The sequence below is a fragment of the Sus scrofa genome, chromosome 11, assembly GCF_000003025.6.
Source record: "Sus scrofa isolate TJ Tabasco breed Duroc chromosome 11, Sscrofa11.1, whole genome shotgun sequence".
Classification (NCBI taxonomy): domain Eukaryota; kingdom Metazoa; phylum Chordata; class Mammalia; order Artiodactyla; family Suidae; genus Sus; species Sus scrofa.
The window spans coordinates 8784769-8805926 of record NC_010453.5 but is presented as its reverse complement, the minus strand read 5'-3'; the positions used below and the strand labels follow the sequence as shown (position 1 = coordinate 8805926).

Here is a 21158-nt window from a genome sequence, read left to right as displayed (position 1 = left end):
AAGCCGGCTCTCGGGACACGTGACGCGATGACGCCATGACGCGGCACGCAACGTGCGCGCCACCCGGAAGTCAGGCTCGGGCCGGGCCGCCGCAGCCGCTGCCTTTTATGGCCAAAGCCAATCATTGTTTAACTACCTGAGAGTCTGTACCCAGCGTTACTCTTCTGAGCCTTCAGAGTAGCAGGCCGCGCTGCTGGGAGGGACCGCGCGTCCCGTGTATACTCCCCGACTTCTTCCCCTTCTCTCCGCTACATCTACGTTTGGGTGCCCCCTCGGACAGGGCCTGGGGTCTTTGAAAAGTCTTTGTTCTAAGAGTGGGCGTCCCCCAAAGAGGCAGATGTTCGAAAACCCCACAGTGGTCCGTGGCTGTGGATGACTCCTTTTCCCGGCTGCCTGCTCCTCTAGGGTAGAAGGGGCTGCAGTTTAAAGCCAGAGGACATTAGTTCTAGTCCACAGGCAGCTGGTTTTCAAAACCTCTGAACCCGCTTCCCTGCTTAAAAAATTGTAAAACCCGCCTCAAGTCTCCTGCATTAAGTACTTCCCTGTGGGGGCTTCCGTAATATCCCTTGACATTCCTAGGGTACCAAGCACTGTTTTGTGCCCGACTTCCCTCCAACCGCCTGCAAGATATGCTTAGCACCAGGCTTAATTCAGGTTTATAGTATTACCTAGAAAACCTTCGGCTGGATTCTGGAGGTGAGAGCGGCTCATGGGCCTTGCTGCTTCCTGAAGGCTCTTAACAGTGCACAATGGAAGCAACCTTGGATTAGAAAAAGGGTGGCCTCTGCTTGGTTCCTTGGGTGTCATTTTAGTTTGATAATCCTTAGCTGTAGTAGGAAGTCTTACCAATACAGATAGGTACCACAGCTATGATCATCCAGGTCTAAATAGCAAAGAAACACAGGCGCTTGATCTTTACCCAATAACAGCTACCACATAGTGAACATCTGTGAGTTGTTCTGCTTTGTGCCTTATAAGAAATATCATGCTTAGTCTTATAATAATTTATAAATCACTGGGTATTTTCAGATGGGGAAATCGAATCATCTTAGTTTAAGTTGCCTGGTCAACAAAGACTGGGTTTCAGTTCAAGTGTGTGTGTGACTTCAGGTACTTAACTATCCTATTAAATCTGTATTTACCCTCAAGGTCAGAACAATTTGCTTCCCTCCTCACACCCTGTTTTGGGGGGGGGGGGCGAGGCAAGGGTCCTCATTGGAGTGTTTTAATGAGAACTGTTGGTATGTCATACAACCTTCCCAAATATATTTTTTTACCATAGCACTGCCCCCTCTCCCCATAACTTTATGCTCCTTGTTCCTGTGGTACCAGGTTTTTTACACTCATTAGCTGTGCATAGCATTCTTTCTTATACACACTCTTCTAGTGTGGCAGCTCAAATGATTTACTGCTTGAATTTGATCTATGGTATCTTTTAAAACAGGACCTCTAAAATGGGGAGTCCCTATGCGAATAACTAAATGAATTGCTAACTTAGGGCATGTGTGTGAATAAGAAGTTAAATGAAAAACAGCTTTGAAAAAAAGAATCGAAGAGACAGGGAAGAGCAATTAGAGATCGGCGGCAATTAGACCTCTGCAGGTAAGGAGATCACCTTCCTTCCCCCAATTACGGTAACAGGCAGCAGCACCCGGCCCGATCTGAAATAAATGAAGCTCGGATGAACCTGAATCAACTTGTGTGGAGAAAGAGGGGGCGGTTGAAGATGGAAGGTAAAATAAGGACGCAAACAAACTGCCCTGGGATATTGCGCTGTGCCTGGGCGCCGGGAGGGCGGATGGAGCGCTTTGTGCGTGTTCCCTACAGCTTGTACCCGGGCTACGGGAACACGCTGCCATTGGGTCACCCCGGACTCGCTGAGCACAAACAGCCCGACTGGAGGCAAAACAACGGTCCCCCCGCTTTCCTGGCCAGGCCGGGGCTGCTGGTGCCCTCCAATGCCGCGGACTACTGCGTGGACCCTCGCAGGAGGGCCCAGCTCAAGGCCATTCTCTCCCAGATGAACCCCAGCCTGAGCCTGAGGCTGTGCAAGGCCAACACCAAGGAGGTGGGCGTGCAGGTGAGCCCGCCGGTGGACAAGTCCGTGCAGTGCTCGCTGGGGCCTCGCACCTTGCACAGCCGCTCTCCCTGGAGCGGCCCAGGCCAGCAGGCGCCCGGGTCCGCCTGGGGCGTCTCTTCGTCGGTGATGGACCGCAAGGGCGTGGGGCTGCTGCGGAAGGATGGCGAACACGAGGAGAGGAAAGCACTTTCGGGTCTTGCGGAGCCTGGCCAGCAGCCGCCGCCGCCGCCACCACCAACACCAAGTTCAGAAGAGGACCAGCGGGAGGAGTGCCACCAGCACGATGCGTCGGGGGAGGAAGATGCCTCGAGTCCGGAGGAACGCCAGGACAAGCAAGCTCAGGGAGGTGGCGGTGCTCCGTTCCGGCCGAAACCCACCTTCCAGGTGAGCCCTCTCTGCCTTCCCCGCAGCCCTCTGCTAGCCCCATTCCCTCTTTCCTGTTTTCCATTTCTAGAGCAATGACAGCAGAATCTTTCTTGCTCCCTCCCTTTATTTGATGGAGAGCAAGTTCTGAAAACATGTATTTTACATGGCATAGGTGCTTTGTCCCTTGGGGGCAAAATAGGGTGCCCACTTGAAGCCTTAGAAACCCCAGTGTTTGGGAGCCATAGCTATTGGGAATGAGGGGCAAAGGAGGGTTTCAGGTTGTGAAATACGTGATCAGCCCTTCATTTTGTGAAGTTGGTGCGAGTGGTCTTGGGGAAAATAGATTAGCAAAGCCTGAGAGCCGCAAGAAGCATCCCAGAGTAATGAGTCCTTGAGAGAGGAGACCGGAGTCAATGTTGTGACCTTGAGAAGAGCTCTGATTGAGTTAAGGAGGCTTCTTATTTTTTTTCTTACACAAGGCCACAGGAACAGGCTCCCCCCTCAAACACTAAGATAGTAAAGGACCTTTCCTCCTTATTTGCAGTTTTTAGAACCAAAATATGGCTATTTTCACTGTAAAGATTGTAAGACCAGATGGGAGAGTGCTTATGTCTGGTGCATTTCTGGAACTAACAAGGTAAGTAAAAGTGAGTGGGACCAGGGCGAAGGCTGGGGCGGGCGATGGTGCATGGGGGGGGGTACAATCCTGATGGAGTGCGGCTGTGGTGCTGCCCCAGCCATCTTGGCCGCACCTAATGGGTGCTCCGTCAGTGTTTGAACGGAGCCGAACTGGGCCGTCCACCAAAATGCCAGAGCGCCTGAACCATATCCCAGCGTTAGATTTGGTTGGGTAGTTCCCTTGGACAAAATGTCAGGTTGTTTAGATGAACCCTTGCTCTCCTGTGTCTGGGACTTGTTGCTGTAGCCATTTCCCTCTGCGCCCCCCACCTTTTTTTAGGGCCACACCTGCAGTATATGGAGGGTCTCAAGCTAGGGGTCCAGTCAGAGCTGTAGCTGCCAGCTGTGGGCTGATGACACAGCCACAACCTCTGTGACTGACACCACAGCTCATGGCAGTGCCAGATCCCTAACCCACTGAGCGAGGCCAGGGATCGAACCATGTCCTCATGGATACTAGTGGGGTTGATTAACTGCTGAGCCATGATGGGAACTCTCTGTAACCATTTGTTTTTAATTAGTGATTTAACAGATTTGGGCCTTAGCTCTAGTAAATTTCCACTGTCTGTCCACAAGGTGGAGCAATATGGGAACTAATTTGTGGTACAGGTTAGCTAGCCTTGAGGGGCTCAAGCTAAGCAATGGCTGCAAGGAGTAACACTGAAAAAAATCTGACCCTGTGATCACTCGGCAGAAATTCAGGTTCTTGCCTTGACTTGATGGGAACACTACTGGCTCTGATATCCCATACCTCGAGGGGAGCTCAGGCACTGTCGGTTCCTCCCTGGGAGGCCGTCCCCAAAACACCCCCCACACCTGCTCGTTGGTTCTCTGCTTGTCCTTTCCTGTCCTTCCAAAGTCAGTTCTGGCCTGATGCATGTCCTTTTCCCAGGGAACTTGCCTTAATCATTGGATTAACAGAAACCAGAACAGGACTGCCCCTGCCATCACGTAGCCCACAGGGTCTGCTCTGATTTCTGAGGAGGTGATGGGACTGCGGTCCTCCCTGCTGCTCCGTGTCTTGATTACGAGGCCTTTACTCTGATCTCATCTGATTACTGTTGGAACATCCTTAGCTCTTAGAAACTATTCTTGGAAAGTAACTGTCCTTCAAAACTCCTTTTCCCTCCACCAATTCTACACATCTCCATTTGCTTTAAAAAAAAGTGGGGGCTGGGTAGGAGAGGAAATGCAAAACCCCTTTTTCAGAGAAGTGGGCGTGCTGAGGAGTAGAGGCTGTATTCCCGTACCCCCTGTAAGGTGGGCGTATCCTCCCAGAAGCCAGGCACCACAGCCTTCCCAGCCGTGCTGGGGTTACGGTTGTTGGTGGGTGGGATGTGGGATTGGAGGCTTGAAATGTGTTACCCGGGCCCCGTAGTTCCAGGTCGCTGCCCCTTTTCAAGCTGACTTGCAACCCTCCCACCCACCTCGGTGCTGCAATGCAGGAAGCCCATCCCAGAAAGTGTGGCAGATTTCAGGAGTTGTAATAAAGGCTGGAGAAAAAATTGGCCTGTGGCATTTTGTAAAGAACATTTATATTTACCGTCTTACCTGTGTATACAATTTCAGTTCCTTGAATGACTGAAGTACCATTTTTTTTTAATCACTTAATCATTTGCACTTTATTTCTCTTTCCTTCCAAACTTGTTCTCTGGACAGTCATGGGTGTGAGAGCTGCAGAAAGGGGGGGTGTGCTCTCCCTCTGCTGGGGCAGCTCAGTTCTCCCTCTTGAACCCCTGCCCTTGTCTCCTGTTTTCAGTTCACTGTTCAGAGAACTTGCATTGAGGGGAGTTGAAATTCTTAGGCCAGGACACATCTTTTATTTAATTTTGTCCCCCCGCCCCCTTAATTGGAATTAGTTGTCTACCTATTAAAATGGAAGAAGCTTTCACATTCTGCATTTCCGGACTTTGCTGAACAATCAGACTATGGTCCTTAAATACTCTGACTTCAAGTGTGAGGGCAGTTGGTTGGGGAATAGGCAGCTCTGTCTCCTTTACCCGGTTGAGTGCCCTGCATTCTGCAACAGTCTGCATCTGGTCTCTCTCATTCCACAAGCATTTGAGCTTGAGGCCCCCGTGCTGTTGCCATTTGGATACTGCTTTTCTAGTTTAAGGACGAGAGGGAGAGGGCAAGGAGGCGATGCTAAGACCAGAATGAAAACTTGATTATTAGTTGGTTTTTTTTTTTTTTTTTTTTTTTGCTAGCCATTTACCAACTGAAGAGATGTTTAAACTAAACCACAGTTACCTCTCTTGCCAGAAAGAAAAACAGTGCTTTTTCATTCAAACACTCCTGCCATTAGGATTCAAAGATCAAGACAGAATTTATCCTGAAGAAAATGTGTTCTGAGAGGAGTGACGCAGGAAAAAAATGAGATTTGGTGATAAAGGTGTTGGCGTGTGTGGCACGGACGTGGTGCAGAAATAATGCAGGACGGGGAAGGTTCCCCCTCTCAGAGGGATGACATCTTGACGTCCAAGTAGGGTTTGAAAGGTTTGCAAAGAGGAGCTCACCAAATGAGGGCAAGAGGGAAGGTACATACGATAAGGCCCAAAGCCTAGAAACCATGCGTGTCCGTGGATAACAATGATTTGAATTTCAAGTGGAAAAATGCCGGATAAATGAAAAAGTGGGCAGATAGACCGGGATGAAAGGAGAAGGTCACGGGTTCTGCCTGTACAATGAATACAATGCTAATAGCTGCTTCCGGTTGATGACTTTTACGATGGTACTTTATGTCCATAATGGGGTAGTTGTCAGGATTGTAGAAAAAGGGAGGGGTCTCGGGATTTTACAGGTAAGGGAAATGGTGGTTCAAAGAAGAAGGAACTGGTAGCACCAACAGAGTTAAAGGTCTCAGCATAGAGGCTGGGCGAGAGCAAGAAACAAGTTGGAATGGAATGGATTCCTTAAATTAAGAACTGGGAGCCTAGGGTCCCTAGAAACTTGTACTAAAGACAAATTTCTCTTTAGGTTTATTTCAAACAACTTTGTTGCAAATGCCAAAAGAGTTTTAACCCTTATCGAGTAGAGGCAATCCAGTGCCAGGTAAGCAAATAGAATACTTCCATTTGTGTCTGTAAATGTTTTCTTTCTTAAGCATGACGCTTCTGCGGCAAGATGTTCGGATTTGATAGACTTGGATATTTGTGTAGGAATGTGAGGTTTTCTATATGTTTGAATTTTTATAATATTTGAGAAAACATTTTTTGTTGTAGGGTGGGAGGTGGAGATGTATTCTTAAATGGCTTTGTAGGGTATGTTTATGTATGTGGTATGTGTGTTTTTTCCTCGGCCACCCTGTGTATAGTTGGGATGCAGTCCTTTAATGGGTAAGCTTTAGTGAGCTGTTAGCACGTGCCACACTTGGGACCTAGTCCTTTGCATTATCTCCTGTCATCTAACCTCTGGGTTAGGTACGATTCCCATCATACAGAGCAGAAAGCTCAAGTTCAATGCGAAAATAACTTGTCCGGGGTTAGATAGAGAGTAAGTCTAAGAGCTGTGATCAGATTCCCTGGTGTCCCAGTGTCTAGGAAGTCACAGAGTTGGGTGAGTTCTTACCTAAAACAGCTTGCAGGAAACCTAAGTTTTTTCAGAAAAGTGTGACGTAGTTGATTTTCATCATCAAAGGATTTTTTTTTAACCTAAATCCTTCACTTCGTTAAAAATACTTATTTAGAAATAAATGATAAAAAAACGAGTCTAATAGTTTATAAATGATTTATCTTTCGAGTTTCTACTCTGACATTCTCACATAGTCTGTTGACTATGGTTACTTTAGATTTAAATATATTTTCTTATTGGTATACTCCTTGTTGTTTTTTTCTGGTTTTCCTTGAATGGATTAAAAAAAAAAAATCCCCGTGCTGTTACTTTGGCAGTTATTCATTCTTCAGTGTTCTTTTGGTAGTTACCTGGAGATGACAGCATGATTCCTGAGCAGTTTGTGTAGAGGTGGACGAGTCAGTGTGACAATGCAGTGAACACCCAATTCCTTATCACTTCATCCGAACTTCTGTGCTGCTGTTGTTCCTTCATAAGACATTATTTTATGTAGGCATAATTCATGTCACTTTAGCTGTATATTTACCGTTTCTGCTGCTATTAGGTCCTTTTTGTGTCTGGGACCACGTGCCTTTTACCTGAAGAACACATTTTAATACTTCTGTAGTGCAGGTCTGAAGGTGACACATTTTATCTTGTCTGGGAGATTTTTTTTTTTTTATTTTACTGATTTTATTTTTTTGTCTTTTTAGGGTTGCACCCTCAGCATATGGAGATTCCCAGGCTAGGGGTCAAATTGGAATTGTAGCTACAGCCAGATCTGAGCCGTGTCTTCGACCTGCACCGCAGCTCACAGCAAATGCCAAATCCTTAACCTAAGGAGTGAGGCCAGGGATTGAACCTGCAATTCCTGAAGAGTAGTCAGATTTGTTTCTGATGAGCCATGATGGGAACTCCATCTGGGAGGTTTTTTTTTTTTTTTTTGCTTTTTAGGGCCGCACCCGTAGCGCGTGGAGGTTCCCAGGCTAGAGGTCTAACCGAAGCTACAGCTGCCAGCCTGTGCCAGAGCCACAGCAACATCAGATCCAAGCTGCATCTGCGACCTACACCACAGCTCATGGCAACACTGGATCTTTAACCCACTTAGTGAGACCAGGGATGGAACTCACAACCTCATGGCTGCTAGTCGGATTTGTTTCTGCTGAGCCACGGTGGGAACTCCTGTCTGGGAGCTTTTTTTAAAGGATAATTTTGCTGAGTAAAAATTGTTAGTTTGGCAGAAGTTCGTTTCTGCCCAGTAAGAATCTGACCCTCATTTTTTCTGTAAAGTAGGCTATTAGTCTTTCGCAGCTCCTTTGCGGTAATATCTCACTCTTGATCACCTTCTTAAAATCTCTTTGCTTTTAAGACATCTCTCTCTGCTTTGGTTTTCAGCAGTTTTGCAATTAAATGTCTACTTGGGTGACTTTGTATTTATCCTGCTTGCATTTCTTAGTGTTTCCTGAAGATTTTTATCACTTTTGGAAAATTAGCAGCCATTATTTTTAAAATACTACTTCTGCCTCCATGTTCTCTTTATTCTAATGGCTTATGTTAGATCTTTCACCATAGCTCCTACCTTTTGTGCTTTTTTCTATGTTTCCTATGCTTTTGTCACTCGTTTCAGTTTGGATATCATCTACCAAACTATCTTCATTTCTCTTTTTTTTTTTTCCTTTGGCTCTTCCAATCTGTTGTCAAGCCTACCTGTCGAGTTAGAGATTTCAGTTACTGCATTTTTCAGTACTAGAATTTTCGCCTTTTTAAATGACATAGAGCTCTCTGCTAGAGATATCAGTCTCATTTCTTTGAGCCTATTAAGCATCATTATCTTAAAATTTGTACCAGGTAACTCCATTAACTTAATTCCCTGCGGTTCTGTTGCTATCTTCTTCATATTCCTTAGTTTTCGAATATTGTTCTCTCTCCTCTTAGACCTGGTTATTGAGTGCTATGTATATTGTATATGAATAATTACAGTGCTGATTTGAGGCCTAGGACAGTATCTTTTCCCACAAGACTTCTTTTCTTCTATCAGGCAGATGGGGACACTGCAGTTTCTGATTACTATCTTCCAATCAGGGTTTTGAGCTCTTGTGAAGCTGGGCTTTGGCGTCTGTGAAGGCTGGTCAATTTTTGGTTCATTCTTATCCTTGGAGTGTAGCCTTTCAGGGTTGCAACACAAAACCTGAATTGTTTACTGGGGCTCTTCCATTTTGATGGAAGATTTAAGATTATCCTTAGCCTCATCAACATGCTGAACTCATTTTCAGCTTCTGATTGCCTTTCACCTCTTCTGGAACTGGCTTTAGAGAGAGAATAGCCCCAGATGCCAGGCTCATCTCTATTTCTGTGTTTCTTTATCTAACAGTTGGATATTTTTCTAGTGCCTTCAAATAGTTGTTGTTTTTAATTATTATCTTCGTTGCTCTGTTGGTGGGAGACTTGGTCAAAACTATCTAATTCACCATTGCCAAAACTGGAAACCTGCTTTGAGAGTAAATCCTGATTTGTTTTTTGATTAATTTTTTAATTGTGCCTTTTCTCTATTATAAAAGTGATGGGAGGATTAAATGAATTTTTATGAAGTGCTGAGAGCAGTACATGTAGTAAACAACCATGTGAGTATCATGTTTAGAATTTTCTTAAGGAGGCAAACTCAGCAGTGAGAGAGTGGAAGGTGGAAGTGTGTACAATATTTAACCACATCTTAGACTCACGTAGAAAAGAAAAATACCTGTTTTCATAATATAAAAGGTAAAGCTTGACTTACTCTTTTTGGCTATGGGCATATGCATAAAATAGAGCAGTGGTTATCAATTTTTAAAGATGGATAGGATTGGAAGGTGAACCAGAGTGATATACCCATCCCCATGGGGTGTGATTTTTATTTATAAAAAGAAAGAATGGGATAATGGTGAAAAACATTTCAAATTCCAGCAATGATGAGGCATGTCTGGAAGGAAAACAGCCTTCCCTAGAACACCCTTTCAGTGTAACAACCAAAAACATCTTCAGATACCTCCGAGTGTCTGCTGGTCTGTAAAATACTGCTGGTTGAGAATCACTGCTCTAGTGTTTTTAAATGTTCGAGTCAAGATAGTCAAATCACTTAATACCCATTGCTTCTCACCCTCAGATGGCTGCAAATGTATAAATCTAAAATAATGAAGGCAGCCTACGAAACTCTACCTTTTAAAACTTTGCTCTTGCGTCTTCTGGATTGGCTCAGGGGCACTCTCTTAAATAGCATCTTTGGTCATTCATCTTGAAAAATGCTGACACTTAATGGGCTGTGAGTGGTTTTGTACAACTCGGTCTTGGACTTCTCGTGGGATTCAGTGGAGGACCAAGATACCAGGGGTAGAGGTCCTGAGAAGTATTTTCATTTGAAGATGACATTTAAGGAACTGCTTTGATCATTTAGTGCCCAACCCTGTTCCTTCTTTTCTAAAGACCTGTTCCAAATCTCGCTGTTCCTGTCCTCAAAAGAAAAGACACATCGATCTCAGGAAGCCTCATCGGCAGGAACTGTGTGGTCGCTGCAAAGACAAGAGGTTCTCCTGTGGCAATATTTACAACTTTAAATACATCGCACGACAGGGAGTACACTTGGTACAGGACACCTGAACTCTTCTTGTAACTGACTGTACAGTTGCTCTTTTGCGTCATGGCTCTGACCTGGTGTTGGAAAATGGATTAGGCTTTTGTACTTTTTGTAGGTTGTATGACAATTATCATTGCGAATAGAATGAAATAAATGCATGTGAAATAGACCAATGAAGGTACATTAATTGGTGATCCTGGGATAAAAACAAACAAACAAAAGATTGGGAAATGGTAGATCCTAACCCTAATCCGAAGAGAACAATGAAGAGGAACAATCGTCATTCATCTGACAAAATTGTGTAAACTGGGTATTCTAAGCTCTAGGAGCAGAGAGACCATTATGGGCAAGGTCCTTGCCTTCAAGTGGATATCATAATGCTAGCAAGTGCTGACACAGAACTTACTATATGGCAGGCATCCTTGCAATTCATCATAGCAGTCTTACATTACCCTTTTTTAATAGATGAGGAAGGGGCGCCCCAGGGAGGTCATAGGGTAAAATGAGGATTTGAACCCAAGTGGGTGAGTACATTCTCTGTGGCTTTAACTACTATATTGATCTTTTTCTCAGACTCAGACATGTTGAGGGCAGTGAAGGAAACGGGAAGCTCTCATAGAGTGACTCTTAGACCTAGTGGTTGGAAAGAGGCGACATGAACTTTGGGACCTGCGGGTAAGAGGGAGCTGGAAGAAAAGAAGATGGTTTCAGTCCAACAGAAGAGCAAGAGCAGAGACCCTGGGGGCAGGGGGGGACATGTCCTCGGTGTGGCCCAGGAACAGGAGCCCCTGAGGTTGATGTCAGACACAGGCTGGAGAAGGCAGGGCTGAGATCACAAAAGGTTCCTCTGGCCCTGGTCAAGCATATGGCAGCCCTTGGACGGGTTTTAGCAAGGCACTGACGTCAGAGTCTTACTATAAAAAATGAACTGCTTTGAGGGAAGACCAAGTAGAGTGGAAGGAAGGAGACCAGTGAGGAGGTTAACGAAGGTCCGAGCAAAATTATGGCTTGGAAAAGAGTGGGCGGCCATGGAGGTGGAGAGAAATACATGAGTTCAAGTAGTGTTTGAAAATGTAATGCACAAGAAGTGGAAGTGGGTGATAGTGAAATAAATGTGACTTAGAGTTTCCCTGTGGTGCACCGGGCTAAGGATCTGGCTTTGCCACTGCTGTGGCTCAGGTAGCTGCTGTGGCCTGGGCTTGATCCTTGACCCTGGAACTTCCACATGCTGCAGGTGCAGCCAAAAAGGGAAAAAAAAAAAAAAAAAAAAAAAAAAGATGACTTAGATTTCTGCTTTGAGCTCTGGGTTGGAACCGAGAGGTGTAACAGGAACATGTGTGGAGTCAAATTACCTGACTTCAAGTCCTCGGTGGGTACTGAGGACATGTGTGATTGTGGGCAAGTTATTTTCTGTCTCAATGACTCTTCCATAAAGTGGGGATAAGAGTAGGAATTGTCTCTGAGTGGTGGTGATGTGAGGACTAAAGTAGCTGATACAAGGTAAGCACTTAGGATACTGCCTGTAATGGGTGCTCAGTGAACTTGGCCGCTGTCCTTTTTCGGTAGGGCTATGAAGTCAGCTGGGAGGAGACTTGAATTTTCAACATTTTATTTAAGATTCATGACTCCATCCATATAATGATGTTGTGTAGGCTACTGGTTATGTGAATTTGGGATTTAGGAGGGAAGGCAGAGCTAGAGAGAGAAATTTAGAGATGAAAAATGTATAGCACTTGAAGCTGTGGGCCCGGCAGCACAGGTCACTGGGGCACACTAACGTTGAGAACATGTTTCTAAAACTTCAGTGTCCAGGGGTTACCTGGTGATCTTAACTGGATTTTTTTAAGGCACCGTATGATTTTATTTTTTTATTTAATTTTTAAATTAAAGTATAGTTGATTTACCACGTTTCTTCAATTTCTATTGTAACTGAATATTCTGATCCGGTTAGGTCAGGGGTCTGAGACTCAGCATCTTGGAGCTTCTTAGGTTTATAATCAATGTCACTGGTCCCCTGACCATACTTTGGGTAACAAGAAGTTAGATGAAAGAGGAGGTTGGGAGAGGTAGGAAGAGATGGTGTCAGGAAAGCCAAAACACTATTTCAAGAAGCAGGGAGTGGTCGACTGAGGCAAGTCCTTTGGTGAATGACAAAGGTGACAATGTGTCTGTTGGGAAGTTCCCCTGTGGTGTGGCAGTTTAAGGACCCAGGGATGCTGCAGCTGTGGCACAGGTTGAAACTGCGACAGGTTCGATCCCTGACCCAGGAATTTCCACATGTCGTGAGTGCAGCCAAAAAAAAAAAAAAAAAAAAAAAAAAAGTATGTCTGTTGAGTTTGGTGACATAAGGGTGGCCAGTGATTGTGAAAAGAGCGGTTTCCATGGATGGGTAAGGATGGAAGCCAGAGTTAATAAAGTGAAGACTGTGACTAGAGAGAATATTTTCTAAAAGTTTTGCTGTTGGAGTTCCCGTCGTGGCGCAGTGGTTAACGAATCGACTAGAACCATAGTTGCGGTTCGGTCCTGCCTTGCTCAGTGGGTAACGATCCGGCGTTGCGTGAGCTTGTGTAGTTGCAGATGCGGCTCGGATCCCGCGTTGCTGTGGCTCTGGCGTAGGCAGTGGCTACAGCTCGATTCAACCTAGCCTGGAACCTCCATATGCATGGAGGCCAAGAAATAGCAACAACAACAAAAGACAAAAAGACCAAAAAAAAAAAAAAAAAAAGTTTTGCTGTTAAAAATCAGAGAAATTGGTATTACCCAGGAGATTTTTTTTTTGGGGGGGGAGGAAGAAGGTATGTCTATTAATGGGAATAATTCAGTAGAGAGAAGTTGATGTTACGGCTGGGAGAAGACTCGCCTGCAGGAGCCAAGACCATTGAAAAGGAAGAAGAGATGGGGTCAGGAGCAGGGATGGCCTGACTGGGGACAGCGATAGTCCTGCTGTTGTAAATGGACGGACCACCTAGAACATGGGCTGGAATTGGATAAAGATAGGTTTATAGATCTGAAAGTGAAGATAAGCCCATCTAATCATTTTTAAATTGAAGTATACTTGATTTATAATGCTATGTTGGTTTCAGGTGTGCAACATGACGATTTGATATTTTGGTAGATAATACTTCATTTAAAGTTGCTCGAAGATAATGGTTATATTCCCTGTGCTGTAGAGCATCTTTGTGTCTTATTTTTATACCTAGTACTTTGTACCTTTTAATCTCCTTCCACTGTCTTGCCCTTCCCCTGCCCTCCGCCCCTCTGGCAGCCACCCGTTCTTTGATCTACGACTCTGTTTCTCTTTGGCCATGTTTGTTCACATGTTTTTTAGACTCCATATGTAAGTGAAGTCATGCAGCGTCTGTCTTGCTTTGTCTGACTGACTTAGAATAATACTCTCTGAGTTCATCTATGTTGTCAAAAGTGGTGTAATTTCTTTCTTTCTTTTTTTTTTTTTTTTTTGCTTTTTTAGGGCTGCACCCTGTGGCACATGGAAGTTCCCAGGATAGGGGTTGAATGGGAGCTGCAGCTGCAAGCCATAGCCACAGCCATGCCAGATCTGAGCCACACCTGTGACCAACACCACAGCTCAAGACAAGACTGGATCATTAACCTACTGAGGGGGGCTAAGGATCAAACCCATGTCCTCATGGATACTAGCTGGGTTTATGACTGCTGAGCCACAATGGGAATTCCTATTCCTGAGTAGTATTTAATCCATCTATCAGTGGGCACATAGGTGACTTCTATATCTTGCCTATTATAAATAAAGCTTCAGTGAATGTAGGAGTGCATTTATCTTTTTAAATTAGTGTTTTCATTTTTTTTTTTTTTGTCTAAGTACCCAAGAGTGGAATTACTGGATCATAAGGCAGTTCTGTTTTAAATTTGTCAAATAACCATACTGTTTGCTATAGCCACATCAATTGGCATTCCTACAAAAACATGTCAGTGTTACCTTTTCTCCACATTCTCACCAACACTCATTGTTTGCTGTTTTTTCAACAACAGTCATTCTGACAGGTGTGAGGTGATATTTCATTGTGTTTTTTTAAATGATTTTTATTTTTTCCATTATAGTTGGTTTACAGTGTTGTGTCAGTTTTCTGCTGTACAGCAACGTGACCCAGTCATACATACATACATACATTCTTTTTCTCACATTATCGTCCATCATGCTCCATCATAAGTGACTAGATATAGTTCCCAGTGCTGTGCAGCAGGATCTCATTGCTTATCCATTCCAAAGGCAATGGTTTGCATCTATTAACCCCAGATTCCGAGTCCCTCCCTCTCCCTCCCACTCCCCATTGGCAACCACAAGTCTGTTTTCCAAGTCCATGATTTTATTTTCTGTGGAAAGATTGATTTGTGCTGTATATTAGATTGCAGATATAAATTATATCGTGGTATTTGTTTTTCTCTTTTTGACTTACTTTACTTAGTATGAGAGTCTCTAGTTCCATCCATGTTGCTGCAAATGATGGTATGTTGTTCTTTTTTATGGCTGCGTAATATTCCCTGTGTGTGTGTGTGTGTGTGTGTGTGTGTGTGTGTGTGTGTGTGTGTGTGTGTATGTATCACATCTTGTTGGTTTTTTTTTTGTTTGTTTTTTGTTTTTGTTTTTTTTTTTTGGTCTTTTTGCATTTTCTAGGGCCGCTCCTGTGGCATATGAAGGTTCCCAGGCTAGGGGTCTAATTAGAGCTGTAGACACCAGCCTACACCACAGCCACAGCAACATGGGATCTGACCTTCATCTGCCACCTACACCTCAGCTCACAGCAACGCCGGATCCTTAACCCACTGAGTAGTTTGATTTGCATTTCTTTAATAATCAGTGATGTTGAGCATTTTTTCATGTGCTTGTTGGCCATCTATATATCTTCTTTGGAGAAATGTCTTTTGCCCATTTTTCAATTGGGTTGTTGGCTTTTTTGCTGTTGAGTTGTATAAGTTTGTATATTTTAGAGATGAAGCCCTTATCAGTTGCATCGTTTGAAACTATTTTCTCCCATTCTGTAAGCTGTCTTTTTATTTTCTTTTTGGTTTCCTTTGCTGTGCAAAAGCTTGTCAGTATGATTCAGTCCCATTGGTTTATTTTTGTTTTTATTTCTGTTGCTTTGGGAGACTGACCTGAGAAAACATTCATAAGGTTGATGTCAGAGAATGTTTTGCCTATGTTCTCTTATAGGAGTTTGATGGTGTCTTGTCTTACTTGTTTAAGTCTTTAAGCCATTTTGAGTTTATTTTTGTGCATGGTCTGAGCGTGTGTTCCAGTTTCATTGACTTGCATGTAGCTGTCCAGGTTTCCCAGCAATACTTGCTGAAAAGACTGTCTTTTCCCCATTTTATGTTCTTGCCTCCTTTGTTGAAGATTAATTGACCATAGGTGTCTGGGTTTATTTCTGCATTCTCTATTCTGTTCCATTGTCTGTTTTGGTACCAGTACCACGCTGTCTTGATGACTGTGGCTTTGTAATACTGCCTGAACTCTGGGAGAGTAATGCCTCATGCTTGGTTTTTGTTCCTCAGTATTTCTTTGGCAATTCTGGGTCTTTTGTGGTTCCATATAAATTTGTGGATTGTTTGTTCTAGGTCTGTGAAAAACATCATGGGTAATTTGATAGGGATTGCTTTGAATCTGTAGGTTGCTTTGGGTAGTATGGCCATTTTTACAATATTAGTTTTTTCCTTTCTTTACCTGTGGTTGATTTCTAGTTTCATGCCATTGTGGTCAGAGAAGATGCTTGAAATAATTTCTATACTCTTAAATTTGTTCAGGTTATTTTTTGTGCCCTGGTATGCGGTCAACCCTTGAGAATGTTCCATGTGCACTTAAAAAGAATGTATATTCTGATTTTTTTGGATGTAATGTCCTGAAAATGTCAATTATGTCTAACAGTTCTGTTGTGTCATTTTGGATCTCTGTTGCTTCATTGATTTTCTTTCTAGAGGATCTGTCCATTGATGTGAGTGGGGTGTTAAAATCTCCTAATATTATTGTATTCCCATCAATTTCTCCTTTTACGTCTGTTAGTATTTGTAGTATTTGGGTGTTCCTATTTTAGGGGCATGTATGTTAACGATTGTACTATTCTCTTCTTAAATTTATCCTTTTCTCATTAAATGGTGTCATTCTTTGTCTTTCTTTATGGACTTTTTAAAAGTCTGTTTTGTCTGATATGAGTATTGCTACTTCTGGTTTCCTTTCATTTCCAGTCACATAAAATACCTTTTTCCATCCCCTCACTTTCAGTTTATGTGTCCTTTGCCCTAAAGTGATTCTCTTGTAGGCAGTATATTGTAAGCTCGTGTTTTTTTTTAACCAGTCTGCCACTCTCTCTTTTGATTGGAACATTCAGTTCATTGACATTTAAAGTAATGATTGATTAATACGTATTTATTGCCATTTTAAACCTTGTTTTCTAGTTGATTCTGTTTCCCCTTTGTTCTTTTCTCTTTTTTGAAGGGGGGTGGTTGAAGATTTCCTTTTTTTTTAATTATTCAATGAATTTTATTTTATTTTTTATTACTTAATGAATTTTATTACATTTATAGGTGTACAAAAATCATCACAACCAAACTTCATAGCATTTCCATCCCAAACCCTCAGTGCATCCCCCCACCCCCAAACCTGTCTTATTTGAAAGCCATAAGGTTTTCAAAGTCTGTGAGTCAGTATCTGTTCTGCAAAGAAGTTCATTGTGTCTTTTTTAGATTCCACACATAAGTGATAGCATTTGATGTTGGTGTCCCATTGTCTGACTGACTTCACGAAGCATGATAATTTCTAGGTCCATCCATGTTGCTGCAGATGCCGTTATTTCTTTCCTTTTAATGGCTGAGCAATATTCCATTGTGTATATGTACCACATCTTCTTGATCCACTCCTCTGTGGATCAAGGTTGTTTCCATATCTTGACTATTATATACAGTGCTGCAGTGAACATTGGAGTACATGTGTCTTTTCAAGTCATGAATTTCTCTGGATAGATACCCAGGAGTGGGGTTGCTGGATCAAAAGGTAGAAGATCCTTAACCCACTGAGCAAAGCCAGGGATTGAATCCACAACCTCATGGTTCCTAGTTGGATTTGTTAACCACTGCACCACCAAGGGAACCCCTTCTTTTGCTTATTATTATTATTATTATTTTTTATTCTCTGAGTTTAGGGGAAAAAACTACTGCAGTCTTGGAGGGTTATTTATATGCAAGAGCACTCCTGGATAGTTTGTGAGGGCTTACTTTTTTTTTTCTTTTTGGTATGAGGGCTGCTTTTGGTTTGGATGCTTGCCCTTTCCTCAGTGTGCGCAGACTCTTATCCCCTTGATAGGGATGTGCTGGTGTATGGCCTTATGTGTGTTGCCAGGGAGATGGAGGCACTGGGCAGGGCCTGTAGCCAGTGCCTGGTTGCTGGGCCCTTGATAGTGACGAGGACCTGTGGGGAGGTGACACAAGTTGCCTCTAGTTGCAGGGCCCTGGGAAGTAGCAGTGACCTCAGGCAGATGTAGGCAGTGCCAAGAGCCTTTGCCAGTGGCAGCAGCAGGGCCTGTGTGTTCCCAGGGGAGTGAGAGCAGCAATGAGTGGTGCTTGGTTCCAGTGTTTTCCTCTGTAATGACCCCTGAAGTGATTAGGGCTGCAGGTGGTTCTTTCTTCATGGATCCCTTCTGGTGGGTCACATCCACCTTTGGGGTCTGAGTTGGCTCATTGGTTTTCCCACACAAGAAGAGCCCCATTGCCCAAGAGCCTGCAAGTGCCCAGAGAAGGATATTCCTGTAGTGGTCCCACCCCTCCTCTTCTTGCCATCCCCCACAATGGTGCATTGCTTCTCCTGTTGGTCCAGGCCACTCTCTTCACTTTTATTCAACCTAGTTTTGGAAGTCCTAGGCATCACAATCAGAGAAGAAAAAGAAATAAAAGGAATCCAAATTGGAAAGCAAGAAGTAAAATGGTCACTGCTTGCAGATGACATACTATACATGGAAAATCCTAAGATGCTACCAAATAACTACTAGACTGGGGTTCCTGTCATGGCGCAGTTGTTAAGGAATCCAACTAGGAACCATGAGGTTGCGGGTTCAGTCCCTGCCCTTGCTCAGTGGGTTGACGATCCAGCGTTGCCGTGAGCTGTGGTGTAGGTTGCAGACGCAGCTTGGATCCTGAGTTGCTGTGGCTGTGGTGTAGGCCAGCGGCTACAGCTCCGTTTCGACCCCTAGCTTGGGAACCTACATATGCAGTGCGAGTGGCCCAAGAAATAGCAAAAGGCAAAAGGCAAAAAACAAACAACCAAACAAACAAAAAAAACCTACTAATGCTCATCAATAAATCCAGTAAAGTTGTAGGATACAAAATTAATAGCCAGAAATCTCTAGCACTCCTATACACTAATAACAAACGTGAAAGAGAAATGAAGGAAACAATCCCATTTACCATCACATCAAAGAGAATAAAATACCTAGGAATAAACCTACCTAAAGAGACAAAACACCTGTACTCTGACAATTATAAGACACCAATGAAGGAAATCGAAGATGACACAAACAGATGGAAAGATATACTATGCTCTTGGATTAGAAGAATGAACATTGTCAAAATGGCCATACAATTCAAGGCAATCTATAGATTGACTTCAGTCGCTATCTTAACTACCAACGGCATTTTTCATAGAACTAGAACAAAGAATTTTTAAATTTGTGTGGAAACACAAAAGACCCTGAATAGCTCAAGCAATCTTGGCAAAGAAAAACAGAGGTGGAGGAATCAGGCTCACTGACCTCAGACTGTACTACAAAGCTACAGTCATCAAAACAGTATGATACTGACATGAAAACAAACATACATCAGTGGAACAGGGTACAAAGCCCAGAAATAATCCCACATACCTGTGATCAATTAATCTGCAACAGAGGAGGCACAAATACACAATGGAGAAAAAGCCTCTTCAGTAGGTGTTGCTGGGAAAACTGGACAGCTACATATAAAAGAAAAAAATGAGAACATTCTCTTATACCATGCACAAAAGTAAACTCAAAATTGATTGAAGACCTAAATGTAACACAGGATACTATAAAACTCCTAAGAGAAAAATGTAGGCAGAACACTCAGACATATTGCAGCAAGGATTTTTTTTTTTTTGCTTTTTAGGGCTGCTCCCACGACATATGGGGGTTCCCAGGCTAGGGGTCGAATTGGAGCTGTAGCCACTAGCCTACACCACAACTACACCAATATCAGCTCCAAGTCACATCTGCAGCCTACACCATAGCTCACAGAAACAGCAGATACTTAACATACTGAGCAAGGCCAGGGATTGAACCTGTGTCCTCATGGATGCTAGTCAGATTTATTTCTGCTAAGCTAAGACAGGAACTTTGCAGCAAGGAATTTTTATTTTTTTATTTTTTTGTCTTTTTGCCATTTCTTGGGCCGCTCCCGTGGCATATGGAGTTTCCCAGGCTAGGGGTCTAATCGGAGCTGTAGCTGCCAGCCTACGCCAGAGCCACAGCAATGCAGGATCCGAGCCATGTCTGCAACCTTCACCACAGCTCACAGAAACGCCGGATCGTTAACCCACTGAGCAAGGGCAGGGACCGAACCTGCAACCTCATGGTTCCTAGTTGGATTCGTTAACCACTGCACCACCACGGGAACTCCAGCAAGGAATTTTTAAATCCATCTCTCAGAGTATTGAATATAAAATCAAAAATAGACCAATGATAACTAATTAAAAGCTTTTGAGAGGTGGGATCAAGATGGTGGAGGAGTAAGATGTGGTGCTCACCCTCTCCCACAAACACATAAAAAGAACCCATCCACATGTAGATTGATTTGTACAAATTATCTACTGAACACTAACAGAAGACCTTAACCTCCATAAAGGGCAAGAAGCCTTCCATATAACTGGGTAGAACCAAAGGAAAAATGAAAGAGAAGAGAGAAAAAAGGAATCAGGATGGGACCAGCACTCTTGAGAGGGAACTGTGAAAGAGAAAGAGAATCTGCACTTGGGAGGCCACCAAGCAGACAGGGAAATCAGCTGAGACTGAGAGGGAACCTCAAAGCCTCAGAAAAAAGTGGAGCAGCTGGACTGAGGACGGCAAAGCAGAGCCACACCAGCTGCCCTTGGACATCACAGCCTGAGACATTCGGGCAGGAACTGGGTGCTGAGACTCAGGCTCCAGAAGCCAGTTCTGGGAAGAGGACTGGGATTGGCTGTGTGGAGCCAGCCTGAAGGGCTAGGGAGCACTGCACCACGAACTGGGGAGTGGAGCCTGTGGGCCCACAGGAGAAGCAATGTACCAAGGTTTTTTATACTCTTTGATGTGTTGGTAAATCAAATTGTTTCCTTAATTTTTTTTGATATTTGATTGTTTGGATACAGGAATGAAAGAGATTTCTGTGTATTAATTTAATATCCTGAAATTTTACTGAATTCATTATGAGCTCTAGTAGAATCTTTTGGATTTTCTATATATAGTATCATATCATTTGCATATAGTGACAATTTTATGTCTTTTCGTCTGATTTGGATTTATTTCTTCTCTGATTTATATGCCTAGGACTTTCAAAAGTAAGTTGAATACAAGTGGTAAGAGTAGATGTCCTTGTCTTGTTCATGATCTTAAAGGAAATACTTTGAGCTTTTCACAAGTTTAAAAAAATCAGTAAATCTTTAGCCAGTCTTTTCAGGAAAAAGTGGAGAGGTCCCAAATTAAAATAAGTGAAAAAGGAGAAATTACAACTGATACCACAGAAATACAAAGGAATCTGAGAAACTACTGTTAGCACCTATATGCCAATAAAATCAACAGTTTAGAAGAAATGGACAAATTATAGAAAGGTACAACCTTCCAAGACTGAATCAGGAATAAAAAGAGAATA

At 43.4% G+C, this 21158-nt stretch overlaps 1 protein-coding gene across 3 annotated transcripts; it reads left to right on the top strand.

Moving 5' to 3' along the window:
• On the top strand, positions 51–10449 carry ZAR1L (zygote arrest 1 like). Of its 3 annotated transcripts, XM_021065181.1 has the most exons (4): positions 51–2464; positions 2991–3083; positions 6101–6175; positions 10130–10449. In XM_021065181.1, the coding sequence occupies exons 1-4, from the start codon at positions 1682–1684 to the stop codon at positions 10301–10303; spliced, it is 1125 nt and encodes a 374-aa protein (XP_020920840.1). In that variant the 5' UTR covers positions 51–1681; the 3' UTR covers positions 10304–10449. The 3 variants fall into 3 exon arrangements, with proteins under 3 accessions (XP_020920840.1, XP_020920839.1, XP_020920841.1); XM_021065180.1 differs by lacking the exon at positions 2991–3083 and having other exon boundaries at positions 1611–2464; XM_021065182.1 differs by lacking the exons at positions 6101–6175; positions 10130–10449 and adding an exon at positions 4017–5291 and having other exon boundaries at positions 1611–2464.

Excerpts from the sequence above, each read along its gene's own strand:
- ZAR1L (XM_021065181.1), top strand. The coding sequence starts at position 1,682 with ATGAACCTGAATCAACTTGTGTGGAGAAAGAGGGGGCGGTTGAAGATG. Across the intron at positions 2,465-2,990 it reads GGCCGAAACCCACCTTCCAG|TTTTTAGAACCAAAATATGG; the intron begins GTGAGCCCTCTC and ends CCTTATTTGCAG. Across the intron at positions 3,084-6,100 it reads GCATTTCTGGAACTAACAAG|GTTTATTTCAAACAACTTTG; the intron begins GTAAGTAAAAGT and ends ATTTCTCTTTAG.